We start from the raw sequence: 12,357 nt of genomic DNA on the forward strand, positions 1-12,357 counted from the left end.
GAAAGATACACAGTGCCCTTAATCAATATTGTATGTAATTCAAGTAAAATGTCTCGACAGCTGGAAACAGACTGCTGGAAGATCTCGGAGGGTCAAACAACATCTGTGGCGGGAAATAGATAGTCAATGTTTGGGGTCAAGATCCTTCATCCGGACCAGTTCCTCCAGCTTTTGTTTTTGTTCCAGATTCCTGCATCTGTGGTCTCTTGTGTCTTCTGTCCCCGCTGTTCATTTCTATGCCTCAGGTAATTCGGAAAGTGATGCCTTATTTCCTTTTAACCAGGCTCACTATGTTTGGGATTTGTGGATATACATGTTTCTTAACTTTTCTCAAAACTCTCACATTTATCATATATTCCTTTGCCTTATTTTACCCTCCAAACATGACTATTGGCTGTGTAACATGCTTCAGGCGTCTTTGCCAAGTGATTTGGCAGAAAAAAACTGTTTTGCAGCACGTATTACACACAGTTTCTTCAGATACTCAGCAGTGAAATCTGATCTGCTTAAAGAAACACTTGAGACTTCCACCAGGAGGGCTTTCCCCTATTTTTCTGAATATCTTAGCCTACAACAGAGCCAGACAATCTAGCTTTTCTCTGTTTCCTGTGATTATGAGCTACTTCTGGGGTTGCAAATAGAACCCACATTCACTGACATTATCCAAGTAATACTGGGATCCATTTTGAAATTGGCCTGCCTTCTCTTTAAGCTGTCTTTAGTTTGCATTTGTTGTCGAAGGAAGAGATATGCCAGGAACAGAGCTAAGGGACGTGACATTTTTAATTCTAACTTAGTTAAAATATGATCATTCTTGCACTAGGAATAGAACTATTTGTTCTCTTGAAGAATCTTTGACCTGAGATGTTAAGTCTGTTTCTCTTTCTACAGATGCTGCCTGAGTATTTCTAGCAATTTGTGTTTTCATTTCAGTACTGATGGTCATACATATTTCCAAGATTCTATGTATTAAATAATTTCAATTTTCACACTAAGGTCTTTTCACACATTAAATCAAATTGAAATCTTGCAGATGCAGTTAAGTAATACATTCAACACTACTAATAGTTTCCATTAATCTTGCTGAAATACCAAATATAGACCAATGCAAGGTTAACTATTTCTCTTGTTTTCTTCAAGGTAATACAAGAACAATTAACACAATCTACAGTAAAGGGGAGTAAAAAATTATTGTGCTACTTTTCATTATGCAGTCTTCTAAAGACTGCTCTTTGACTGATGAAAGGGAAGGCAAGGGCATCCATCCCCTCCAAATTTGTGATTCAGATGGGGTGGCGGGGTGGAGATACATTGCTACCAAAGGAAGTGCAGGGTGCTCCTTCTCTCCGATAACCTGCTGGTTATCCTTGGGCAAAGTGTAGCACCTGCTTAGACCCCGTTTAGGGTCACGTGAAGCCATGGGATGATCGTATGAGCAGCCGGTGCATATCACAAGACCTGGTTATGCGACCACTGACGACAGGCGGACAATCTCTGAAGAGTATCACCCATCTTGTAAAGACACTGCCCGGAAGAAAGCAATGGCAAACCACTTCGGTAGAAGAATTTGCCAAGAATGATCATGGTCATAGAAAGACCATGATTGCCCATGTCGTACACAAGGCACATGATGATGTTGATGATAAGCATTAGATGTTCGAAGAATTTGTCTGGTGGTGAATGACTTTCTTGAAGGTGATGGAAACCCAGAAATTAACCTTTGCTCCTTACTTCTCCCAAAAGGCCAAGTACCTCATCTAGTTTAATTTCTTACCTAGAAGTCTGGTTGAAATAAATTGTGCATCTTTGAAGATTTTACATTTATTTATATCACACTCAAATAATCCTATAAGCAAAAAAATGGAAGTCAATAATGCAACTCTCCATCTTATAGAAGAAAAAGAAAATTGTGGCTTGATTATCATTGGTCCTTGATCATCAATATTTTGTGGGTGGCCACGGTAGTACAGTGGTTAGCACAATGCTTCATAGTACAGGCGATCCGGGTTCAATTCCCATTGCTGCCTGTAAGGAATTTGTATGTTCTCCCCAAGATTGTGTGGGTTTACTCCGGGTGCTCCGGTTTCCTCCCACAGTCCAAAGACGTACCAGTTAGTAGGTTAATTGGTCATTGTAAATTGTCCTGTGATTAGGCTAGGATTAAATCTGGGGATTTCTGGGCGGCGCGCCTCGAAGGCCAGAAGGGCCTATTACATGCTGTATCTCAGTTAAATAAAAAAAATAAAAAGCACAAGCAAAATAGTTGTTACTACCTCCATGCTAGTTTTAGGATCAAGATCATCACATTCGGATTCCTCAGAACTGTTAGACTCCTTTTGTGCAGCATGAGGAAAAAAAGAACAAAACCAATATTAGAAGAGTGGTTAGTGAAATTGCATGTTTGTAAACAATTCTACTTTAAAGCCAAATCCAGTGCAGGAATGAGTAAAACCACAAATCACATGCACACACACACAGTCTTAATTCTACATTGCAACACATCTAATCAAGAAATGTAACAAATTAGAAAGTTTCACACTTGCTCAATATCTGGAATGTATATTTGGCAATAAACATTTAGGAAAATTGATGAAGACACAGCACTATACACTCATCCCTAAATGATATCCAACTGGTTGTTGGGTTCCGTAATTTCCAATACTGATCACTGACATGTCATTACACAAAGACCCTTGAAAATGGCCACTTTAGAACTGTAGCACATGAAATCAGACAGGAGGTTACATATATGGGAATGGGGACTGCAGTCATAGAAAAGTACAGCACTGAAACAGACCCTTTGGCCCATCTAGTCCATGCCAAAGCCATTTTAGCTGCCTACTCCTATTCACCAGCACCAGAACCATAGCCCTCCATATCCCTACCATCCATGTACCTATCCAAACTTCGCTTAAATGTTGAAATCAAACTTGCATGCACCATTTATACTGGCAGCTTGTTCCACACTCCCACAAACTTCTGAGTGAAGAAGTTTCCCCTCATGTTCCACTTAAACTCTTTTGCCTTTCACCCTTAACTCATGATCTCTGGTTGTAGTCCCACCTAACCTCGGTGAAAACATCCTGCTCGCATTTACCCTATCTATACCCCTCATAATTTTGTATATCTCTATCAAATCTCCTCTCAATCTTCTACATTGTAAGGAATACAGTCCTAACCTATTCAATCTTTCCGAATAACTTAGGTCCTCCTGACAGGGCAGCATTTTTGTAAATTTTCTAACTTATTACACCTTTCCTGTAGGTAGGTGATCAAAACTACACACAATACTCCAAAACAGGCCTCACTAACATCTTACAAAATTTCAACGTAACATCCCATCTCCTGTACTCAACACTTTGACTTATGAAGGTCAATGTGCCAAAAGCTTTCTTTACTTACATATCAACCTGTGACACCACTTTCAATGAATTATGGATCTGTATTCCCAGATCCCTTTGCTCCACTGCCCTCCTCTCTGCCCTACCATTCACTGTGTAAGACCTATCCTGGTTGGTCCTGCTGAAGTGCAACACCTCACATTTGTCTGCATTAAATTCCATCTGCCATTTTGAGGATGGCACACATTTGAAATGGGTGTAATATTTTAAAAGTTATTGTAGGAGAAGTTTCATTGTAAAACTAGAAATTATTAAAGTTATTCATTTGAAGTCCATCCTTAGAATAGCCAAATGGACCTGGAAGACAACTTTAGTTTTCTAAGGAAGTGTTCTTCAGTACCTTGAGTGAGCTCACACTTTTACACAGAGTAAGATACCAGACAGCAAAGTTGTTAAAAAAAAACTTTTAATTTATTCACAATTCCAGCGAAAGCAGAAAATACACTGTGTTCTCAGAACTCCAGACACACCACAATCTGTATGATAAACAGAGGTGACTCTTTGTGATAACAGATCATCAGTATTATTACTGTCAACAATGAGGTTTCTGCTCCTGATGCTATTGTTATTGAGAGGCTGCTGAAGTAGGCTGATGTTTGAATGTCAGGCAGCAAGGATTGTATTTACTCTAATCAGATTTAGTCTAGTGAATTGGATTTAGAGTTTGATGCATAATTCACCACTGAATCAGTAATGTTAATTTTGTTCAGTGGAAGATTGGTCAGAAAAACCTGCTTAACAGTGAGTGATGAATGTATTAATTCACCGATTGTACCAGGAAAATCTGCATCGTAGAGGTAATATTGCTCGCTTCACCACTCTAGAAAATAAAAGTTTTACATTTGGCATCAATTATTTTAATTCTTCTGGAATAATAATGTAGCCAGTAATCTGTGAATAACCCCACAGGAGCAATGCCTTGAATCAGGATCTAATAACAGTGTGAATGTGCAGCTCCTAAATGTCGACTTACTCACATTAACAGAGGCCTTGTTGGTCAGAATTTCCTTGGGTTTACGAGCATCAGTTTCAAACCTCCCTTCATTTTTCCCACTGTTCTCCTTTTCTCCTCGTTTTCTCAAATGCAGTGATGTATGCCAAGAACATGACTTCCTGTTGTACCAAAAAATGCACCAAATAACTTGAATATCTTAGGCTTCTGATGGATACGGGACTAAAAACAATCCACTTCATTTCCAAAATCCTGGTAGCCATCAGTAGAAAAAAAAACATAGTATGCTCTCAAATCAAATTCTATCAAGATGTCTTATTTCCTCTGGTAGAAAAACTAACGGACTTAGCAAGAAGCACGTCTCGGATTAGGCAGTCTTTAACCTTTCTCTGCTCTGCATCACACAATCTCACAAGATCTACGTTAATGTTTTGCATTTCCTTCAAGACTCATTGATAATGCACTTTTAACAGTCTATAATGTAAACAGGTTGAAAAAGGCAAAAAGTGTTGGCAAAAAGATGATTTTTTTAATCAAAACCAACAAATAAAATGAAATACTGGTATTGGTCACAATGTGATCTGAAGCTGAAAGACAGGTGTCCAGGTAAGCTCTAAACATCCATTGAATTCAGGGAATAAGTGCTCTAGGGTGCAACAATTATGAGTCTCTATAACTGTTTCACCTCTAACCACTGCACTTTAGAACTGAGCAGAACAACTTTTACCATTTAACTTAATTAAAACATGCTCATATTCAAATTTATTTTACATATTTAAAATACATTTATTATTAGTTACATTACAGGTACAACAAAGAGAATTCTGACTATATTGCACAACCTGACTATTTATATGGGCTTATTAAATAGTGCAAAATATTTTTGTACAGGAATGTATTAGTCGGAGACCTGGCAAAACAAAAAAAAAGAAATGTTTTTTTTTACAATATGCTGTCAATAACTTTGAAATTAAAAGAAAATTTAAAAAAATACATGCTGTACAAATTGCCATAGACAACAATTTCTCTCCAGCAGGAGAAGTTAGGCCTCAATTCAACATTAGGCCTCGTGCCAAATGTTTATAAAATTCAAAACAAACATATTAGTAACACAATATAAACATAATTCCAGTCCAGTCATATCCACATCAGTGTTGTAAGGGTTAACATAAAACGTGCCAGGACTGCATACTTGTCACTTGCATTACAAATATTAACAGAAAAAAGAGCCTTCAGACATAGCTCTGCTAAGCTGAAGATCCAGCATTCACTGGGTATTTTTGAAGTTTGTTCCAACGGCCTTGTGGTTAAACTCAGGAGGGAAAACCCGGCATCTCTCTCTTTACATCCACATACTGCTTCCAGGGCAGCACCTGGCACTTACTTGATGCTTCCTTCGTCAGTCTCTGTGGAGTAGTCACTGGTGTAACTCAGGATAAAGCCTGGAATCCACCCTTCAGCAGCGGGGGAGTGTTCATTTGCAGGCCGGTACACCAGGAACATGCTTTGCTGGTTAATGGCAAGAACCTGAACCATCTCGCCCTGAAACACGCAGATCTCATTCTCCTTCACTGCGGCATAATCTTGGGTGACCAACATGGTAGAGGTCCCATTGCATCCAGCAGTGTTATTCTGTGCAAAGCAAACAGCATCCAATTAGAATTCACTGTCTGCGTTCATAGTTTTATCAAACTTTAATCTTCAGGAAAGTGGGTTTAAAAAATAATCCACAAAAATGAGAGAATATTTAATCTACATCGTAAAATTCAATAAGGTTTCCTTTATCGCTGATTTGATTTGTAATACTTTAATACATAATTTGGAGATGTCCCCCTCTTAAATATTGTGCATTTAAGAAAAACTATTCACAAATAATACATTCCCTATTAAATGTAGAATAAGCTTTGCCACCCAACTATCTTGTGAGACAATACAATACTTTGTTTATCTGCACATCTCTTATTTAGTTACCATATTTAAAATAGTCCAAGTCATCATCCACTTGCTCACCAATGCATGAAAAAGAATGGGCCTTCCGCTCAATTGTCACAGGAAAAACAGTACTTGTTGTATAACGTTACCTGCTGACAATAAATGAAGGTTCATGACGTGTCCCTGGAAAATGCCGACAGTTTCTTATATAGCTGAGACATATCTCAGTAAGGGAAGTGCTCAGTAAGGAATTCATTGTCACCCTTCAGTGTGTCAGCACAACTTTGGTCAATTGAGGGGAAAAGTACCAGAAGATCAATCTCTCAAATTGGTAAAAGAAATTATAGTCCTCTGGTCAACATTGATCCCTGCCCTCCTATATGCTTCTGTGACCTGCTTGGGTAGGCATCCCAGTGCAGTGGAAAGATAGCAGCAAAAACTTCCAAATTAACGAAAAGGAAAGGTGAATAAATAATATCAGTGGCTTCTCCCAGGCACCCCCCCCCCCCCACCAGTATCTAGTCCTTAACTCCTCTAAATTGAATTGGTAAAATGTTCACGTGCTGGACACCAAACTGCTGAAACAGACAATCCACTTTGAGCTCTGTCATGACTACCAGTTAAACAGAAGGAAATATTTAAGGATATGCTTATAGCCTCCTTCAAAAATTTGAAGCATCATGACTAGCTCTAGGAAGTCCTTGGTCCACAACTACACAGAATACTGAAGACACATTCCAGATGATCTTGACAGCCTCGAGTCTATGCCTTGGCAGCCCACACATGAGGAATGCATCGCCTTCAGGGCGAGCCCAATCAGTCCACACAGGCATCTACTGCCCCAATTGTGGAAGGTTCTGCATTTCCCAATTGGCTTCATTGAAACACAATGTGGTAGTGCCTGAGAATAAAATCTGAACTAACTGCAGGAAAGGAAATGCTTGCCACCTGCACATCATTCTCATTGTTATTTACTGAACTTAAATCTAATTACATCAACGCATTTACAATCTGTACTAAGATCTGCAGAGTAGGGCTACAGATGAGAGAAGACAGAACTTTACTTTCAATATTGATATACTTCCATTTCCAGAAATTACACAAAATCCCAGTCTATTTCTCTTGCAGGATGACCCTGACATTGACTTTGCATGTGCATGGGCGATGGTGATCCCTGCTGTACGTTGCAGACATCAGCTTAGTTATTTAAAACAGAATATTGCCTTTGAATCCTTCAAATGCACCTTACAGACTTTCGTTTTCTTGGCTTCCTGAATTTTGAAAGGGCAATAGACACCCATTCTCACCTCTACCCACCTTCGCTGTAGATCCAGCGCAGTAGATGCAAATAGAAGAAGAATAAACTTGAATTTTGCGGTTGTACCTTCTTACAAGGTTAACATTGAATTATGGTACTTAAAACACAAGAACGATCAAAGAGATTCTTAGAAAACCACAGCACAGAAACAGGCCCTTCGGCCCCTTCAGTCTGTGCTGAACTATTATTCTGCTGAGCCCCATCGACCTGCAACAACACCATCCCCCTCCCCTCCATGTAGATATCCAAATTTCTCTTAAATGTTGAAATCAAGCTTGCATCACCACTTCTGCCGGCAGCTCATTCCACTCTCTCACCACCTTCTGAGTGAAGAAGTTTCCCCTCATATTCCTCTTAAATATTTCAACTTTTGCGCTTAAACATTGACCTCTAGTTCTAGTCTCACCCAACCCCAGTGGAAAAAGCCTGCTTGGAATTACTCTAACTGTACCCCTCATAATTTTATATACATCTATCAAATCTCCCCTCATTCTCCTACGGTCCAGGGAGTAAAGTCTGAGCCTGTTCCACCGCTCCCTATAACTCAAGTCCTGGCTACATTCTTGTTAATTTTTCCTGCACTTGTTCAATCATATTTATGTCTTTCCTTAGGTAGGTGACCAGAAGTGTACAAAATACTCCAAATTCAGCCTCACCATCATTTTCCACATAACATCCCAACTCTTGCACTTTGATTTATGAAGACCAATGTGCCAACAGCTCTCTTTATGTCCTATCTACCTGTGACACCACTTTCAAGGAATTATGGATGTGTATTCTCAGATCCCTCTGTTCTACTGCACTCCACAGTGCCCTACTGCTCACCTGTAAGTCCTACATGGTTTGTCCTCCTAAAGTGCAACACCTCACACTTGTCTGCATTAAATTCCATCTGTCATTTTTCAGCCCATTTTTCCAGTAGGTCCAGATCCCAATGCAAGCTTTAATAGTCTTCCCTGCTGTCCATTACACTCCTAATCTTGGTGTCACCAGCAAATCTGCTGATCCAATTTACTACATTACCATCCAGATTGTTGATATGGATGACAAACAACAACAGACCCAGCACTGATCCCCGCGGCACACCACCAGTCACAGACCTCTAGTTAGAGTGGCCACCACTCTCTGGTTTCTCCCACAAAACCAATGTCTTATCCAATTTACTATCTCCACCTGAATGCCAAGTGACTGAACCTTTTTGACCAACCTCCCATGCAGGACCTTGCCAAAGATTAGGTTTGAAGTCAATATCTAACCACCGTGACTCTCAGCAAACACTGTGTTTTCACAAGAACATCAAAAATGTTTTGTTTTCTTCTTACTATCAGGCATCGATGTTTTAATTTCCAATAGATCCTGGCTAGGAAGTGGATAAGGATCAGGAGCTGCATTCCCCTCCACAGAGGAAAATACTGCAGCCTTAGAATCCACAGGGATATACGAACATAACAAATCAAAGCAGTGGGGCACTACTGGGCTGCTTCCTCTGTTCCACCATTCAATAAGATCACAGGCAATCTTGGCATTATCTTCCTGTACAAACCATAAATGCCTTAATTTCCCCAATATCGAAAAGCCTATTTGTCTTATATATGCTCAGTGACTGAGCCTCCACTTGGGTAGATATTCATGTCAGTTTAGTTCTGAAAGGGGGATCACTTTAAGACATTGACCCCCTGGTTCTAGATACTCCATTCAGGACAAACATCATGACCGCACCTAAAATTTTTACTTTATTCAACACGATCACTGATCATCTTTCCAGATTCTAAAGTGTAGGCCCAGTCTTCTAACTCTCTGCCCATAAATCAATTTGCTGCCAGAAAATAAACTGAGTGTGGCTGTCACGGTGGTTCTAGGTTTTCACGATCGAATTGTTACCGAATGATCAAGCGTCATTGGAGAAGCTGGTCCAAGGCACGACTGGCTCTTCAGAAGGCACAGACAAATATCATATTTTGGGTAAAGAGCACCACAACGGTAGCACATGAAAGGCAAAATGTAAACTCAAGAAAGTCTGCAGATGCTGGGAATCCAAATCAAAATACAGAAAATGCTGGAGGAACTGGTAGGTCAGGCGGCATCTGAAGATCAGGACTGCAGGAGGGTCTCAATCTAAAACATCAACTCTTTGCTCGTTTCCATGGATGCTGCCTGACCTGCTGAGTTCCTCCAGCACTTCATGAAAGCCAAAACCATCCAAGAGCAAGTGGCACAGATTGAACAGGCAGTGGCACTCTGCCAGGAGCAACCCATGGCAGGATAAGGGCAATTCCAGTCCTCAGCATTCTGTGGAGAATGAGAAATTAACCAACTGCAACTCAGGTTTGAGTGGCACCTTGAACACGCACAAGAGTAAAATGTGCATTCATGACTTTGTAATTAAACAGTAATAAGAGAGATTGTGTGTTATTATGTCATTATGATTTTAAAGTCAGTTCTGTAAGAAAATACATTTATTTGCACATTAGTGAATGTATTTGGCAGAATACTTAGAGGGGTGAGAGGGCTATTATGATGTAGCAAAATAGATAAAGAGTTTGAAAGAATATACTTTTATTTGAAGGTTAAGAGATTGAAGGAAAGAAATCAGGCAGTGGTATTAGGAGAGATGCCTTCAGTGATGACAATTGCTGTGATACCTTGGTCAATGCCATCGATTCTCCTTTGCTTGATCCTGTGTTGCCCTCCTCCTCCACATAAAAAAAAGGTGTAGACTTTTATACCCATGTTCTGGTACAAAACTCTTCCAGTGAGTTAATGCCATGAGTGGCATAAAAGGGAAATTCAAGTCATTGTGGAGTAAAATCCAAACAGAGATTCAAAGAACATTATCCAACCTTATAAGTCGTCAGTACACATTTCTTGAATCATCAGTTATTATTTCTTACGAATCGCATTCCAATTCCACAGAGTAAAGCCACTCAGAGCTATTGGGTCACATTGGACACATACTCCCATGAATGGCTTTGATGGAACTTGATGGAAAATTTGCAGGAGTTATGAAAAGATGGTTTGAAAAATGTGGAAATAATTTTTGATTACTAAGTAGGAGAAATTGCTGCCCAAAATTTTCTCAATCAGAAAAAACAATCACTGCTATTTATCACAAATATGCTGGAAATTCAGTCGTAGCATCTTGGTAATCTGAATGACTGAATGTTGGAAGGCTTTGCTCAACCATTTTGCCATTTGCAAGTTAACAAGCACCGTTTGTATTGTGGATGTAGTCTGATTGAATGGTCATAGAGTCATGCAGCTTGAGAATAGGCCCTTGCGCCCAACTGGTCCATAGCAACCAATATGGCCATACAAGCTAGACCCATTCACATGTGTTTGGTCCATAAACTCCAAGCTTTCCTGCCCATGTACCTGTTCAAATGTTTTTTTTTTAAGTTGTTATTGTACTTCCTCTGGCAGTCATTCCATAAACTGATCATCCTTTCTGTAAAAATGTTGCCCTTCAATTCTCTATTAATTTTTTCCCCTCTCACCTTAAACCTATGCTGAATGGTTCTCGATTCCCCAACCTTGGAAAAAAGATCAAGTCCATTCACCCTATCTATGCCACTCATGATTTAATACACCTCTATAAGATTACCTTTCAGTCTACTACTCTCCAAGGGAAAAAAGTCCTAGCCTCCCTGTAATGCAGTCCCTTGAGTCCTGGCAACATCCTTGGATATCTTTTCTGCATTATTTCCAATTTAATATTAAAGTTTCTATAACAATGACCAAAGCGGAACACAATACTACACGAGTGGTCTCACAATCATCTTTTACAACCACAACATAACTTCCTAGCCTCAATACTCAGTTGCCATGAATGATGAACATCAGTGTCCCAAAATACTTCATGACCCTGTCTATCTGTAACTCAAATTTCAGGAAACATTGTACTTAAACTCAAAGCCCTTCTATCCTACAACTTCCCAGGCCCAACCACTTACTGTGAAAATCCTGACCAGTTACTGTGAACGTCCTACCTTGATTTGCCTTACCAAAATTCAAAGCTTCACACTTATTTGAACTCCATGGGACATTCCTTGGCCCACTTACTCAGCTGATCAAACTCTTTTAATTTGAACTGTTTTAAACACTTTGATGATATAAATCAGATGAGTTTAATTGTACAAGAACATTATAGTGATTTGACAACAATGAATCCGGTCTAAAATGTGGCAAGTCAAAATAACAATGTCTCGAAAGTGTTAAATTTTAGGGAAACCTTAGTAACGTTAAGAATTTCATATATATTGACTCCTCTCCAAATAACTTTTGGAACACATGAAGCTTAATTCCTTATATTATTGGGACTGTTTGAAGTGAGATAATTTGGACTGTAATTTGCAAAGGTCCCCCATCTTGGCTAGGGGAAGTTGAACAAGAATGCAAACTGGTCTTCAAAGTTTTAATTAATAATTTTATGTACACATTACATTATTACCCATTAATCCAATAATACAACTAATATTTATATTACTGTAAGTGTGTCACCATTCATGATCCGCTGGAAACAGATATTGTACTATTACAAATGTTTGATCATTTGTCTGGAGATTGTCCACGTCATTAACTTAGAGTATTATTGTCATAATGAGTTTGCTGGAATGGTTGAACAAACTGAGGTAACATGCAATCACATCAATACTTTGGAATAATTAACCCAAAGTACTTGAATTACTGATGCGCACCAGTGTTAATTCCTCTGGCTATCCATACGTTATGGAATTATGTTGAAGACTTTCTTGTGC

The 12,357-nt window shown here is 39.2% G+C and overlaps 1 protein-coding gene across 1 annotated transcript in view; it reads right to left on the reverse strand.

The window, feature by feature from the left end:
• Positions 1–12,357, reverse strand: part of kalrna (kalirin RhoGEF kinase a) — a 734,185-nt gene that overhangs the window by 45,689 nt on the left and 676,139 nt on the right. Inside the window, exons 50-52 of the mRNA XM_072261937.1 lie at positions 5,738–5,985; positions 4,379–4,514; positions 2,274–2,333 (exon numbers count right to left, since the gene is read on the reverse strand). Coding sequence (XP_072118038.1) covers positions 2,274–2,333; positions 4,379–4,514; positions 5,738–5,985 — 444 coding nt within the window. The remainder of the gene's footprint in view (positions 1–2,273; positions 2,334–4,378; positions 4,515–5,737; positions 5,986–12,357) is intronic.

This window comes from Mobula birostris, chromosome 6, assembly GCF_030028105.1.
Source record: "Mobula birostris isolate sMobBir1 chromosome 6, sMobBir1.hap1, whole genome shotgun sequence".
Lineage (NCBI taxonomy): Eukaryota > Metazoa > Chordata > Chondrichthyes > Myliobatiformes > Myliobatidae > Mobula > Mobula birostris.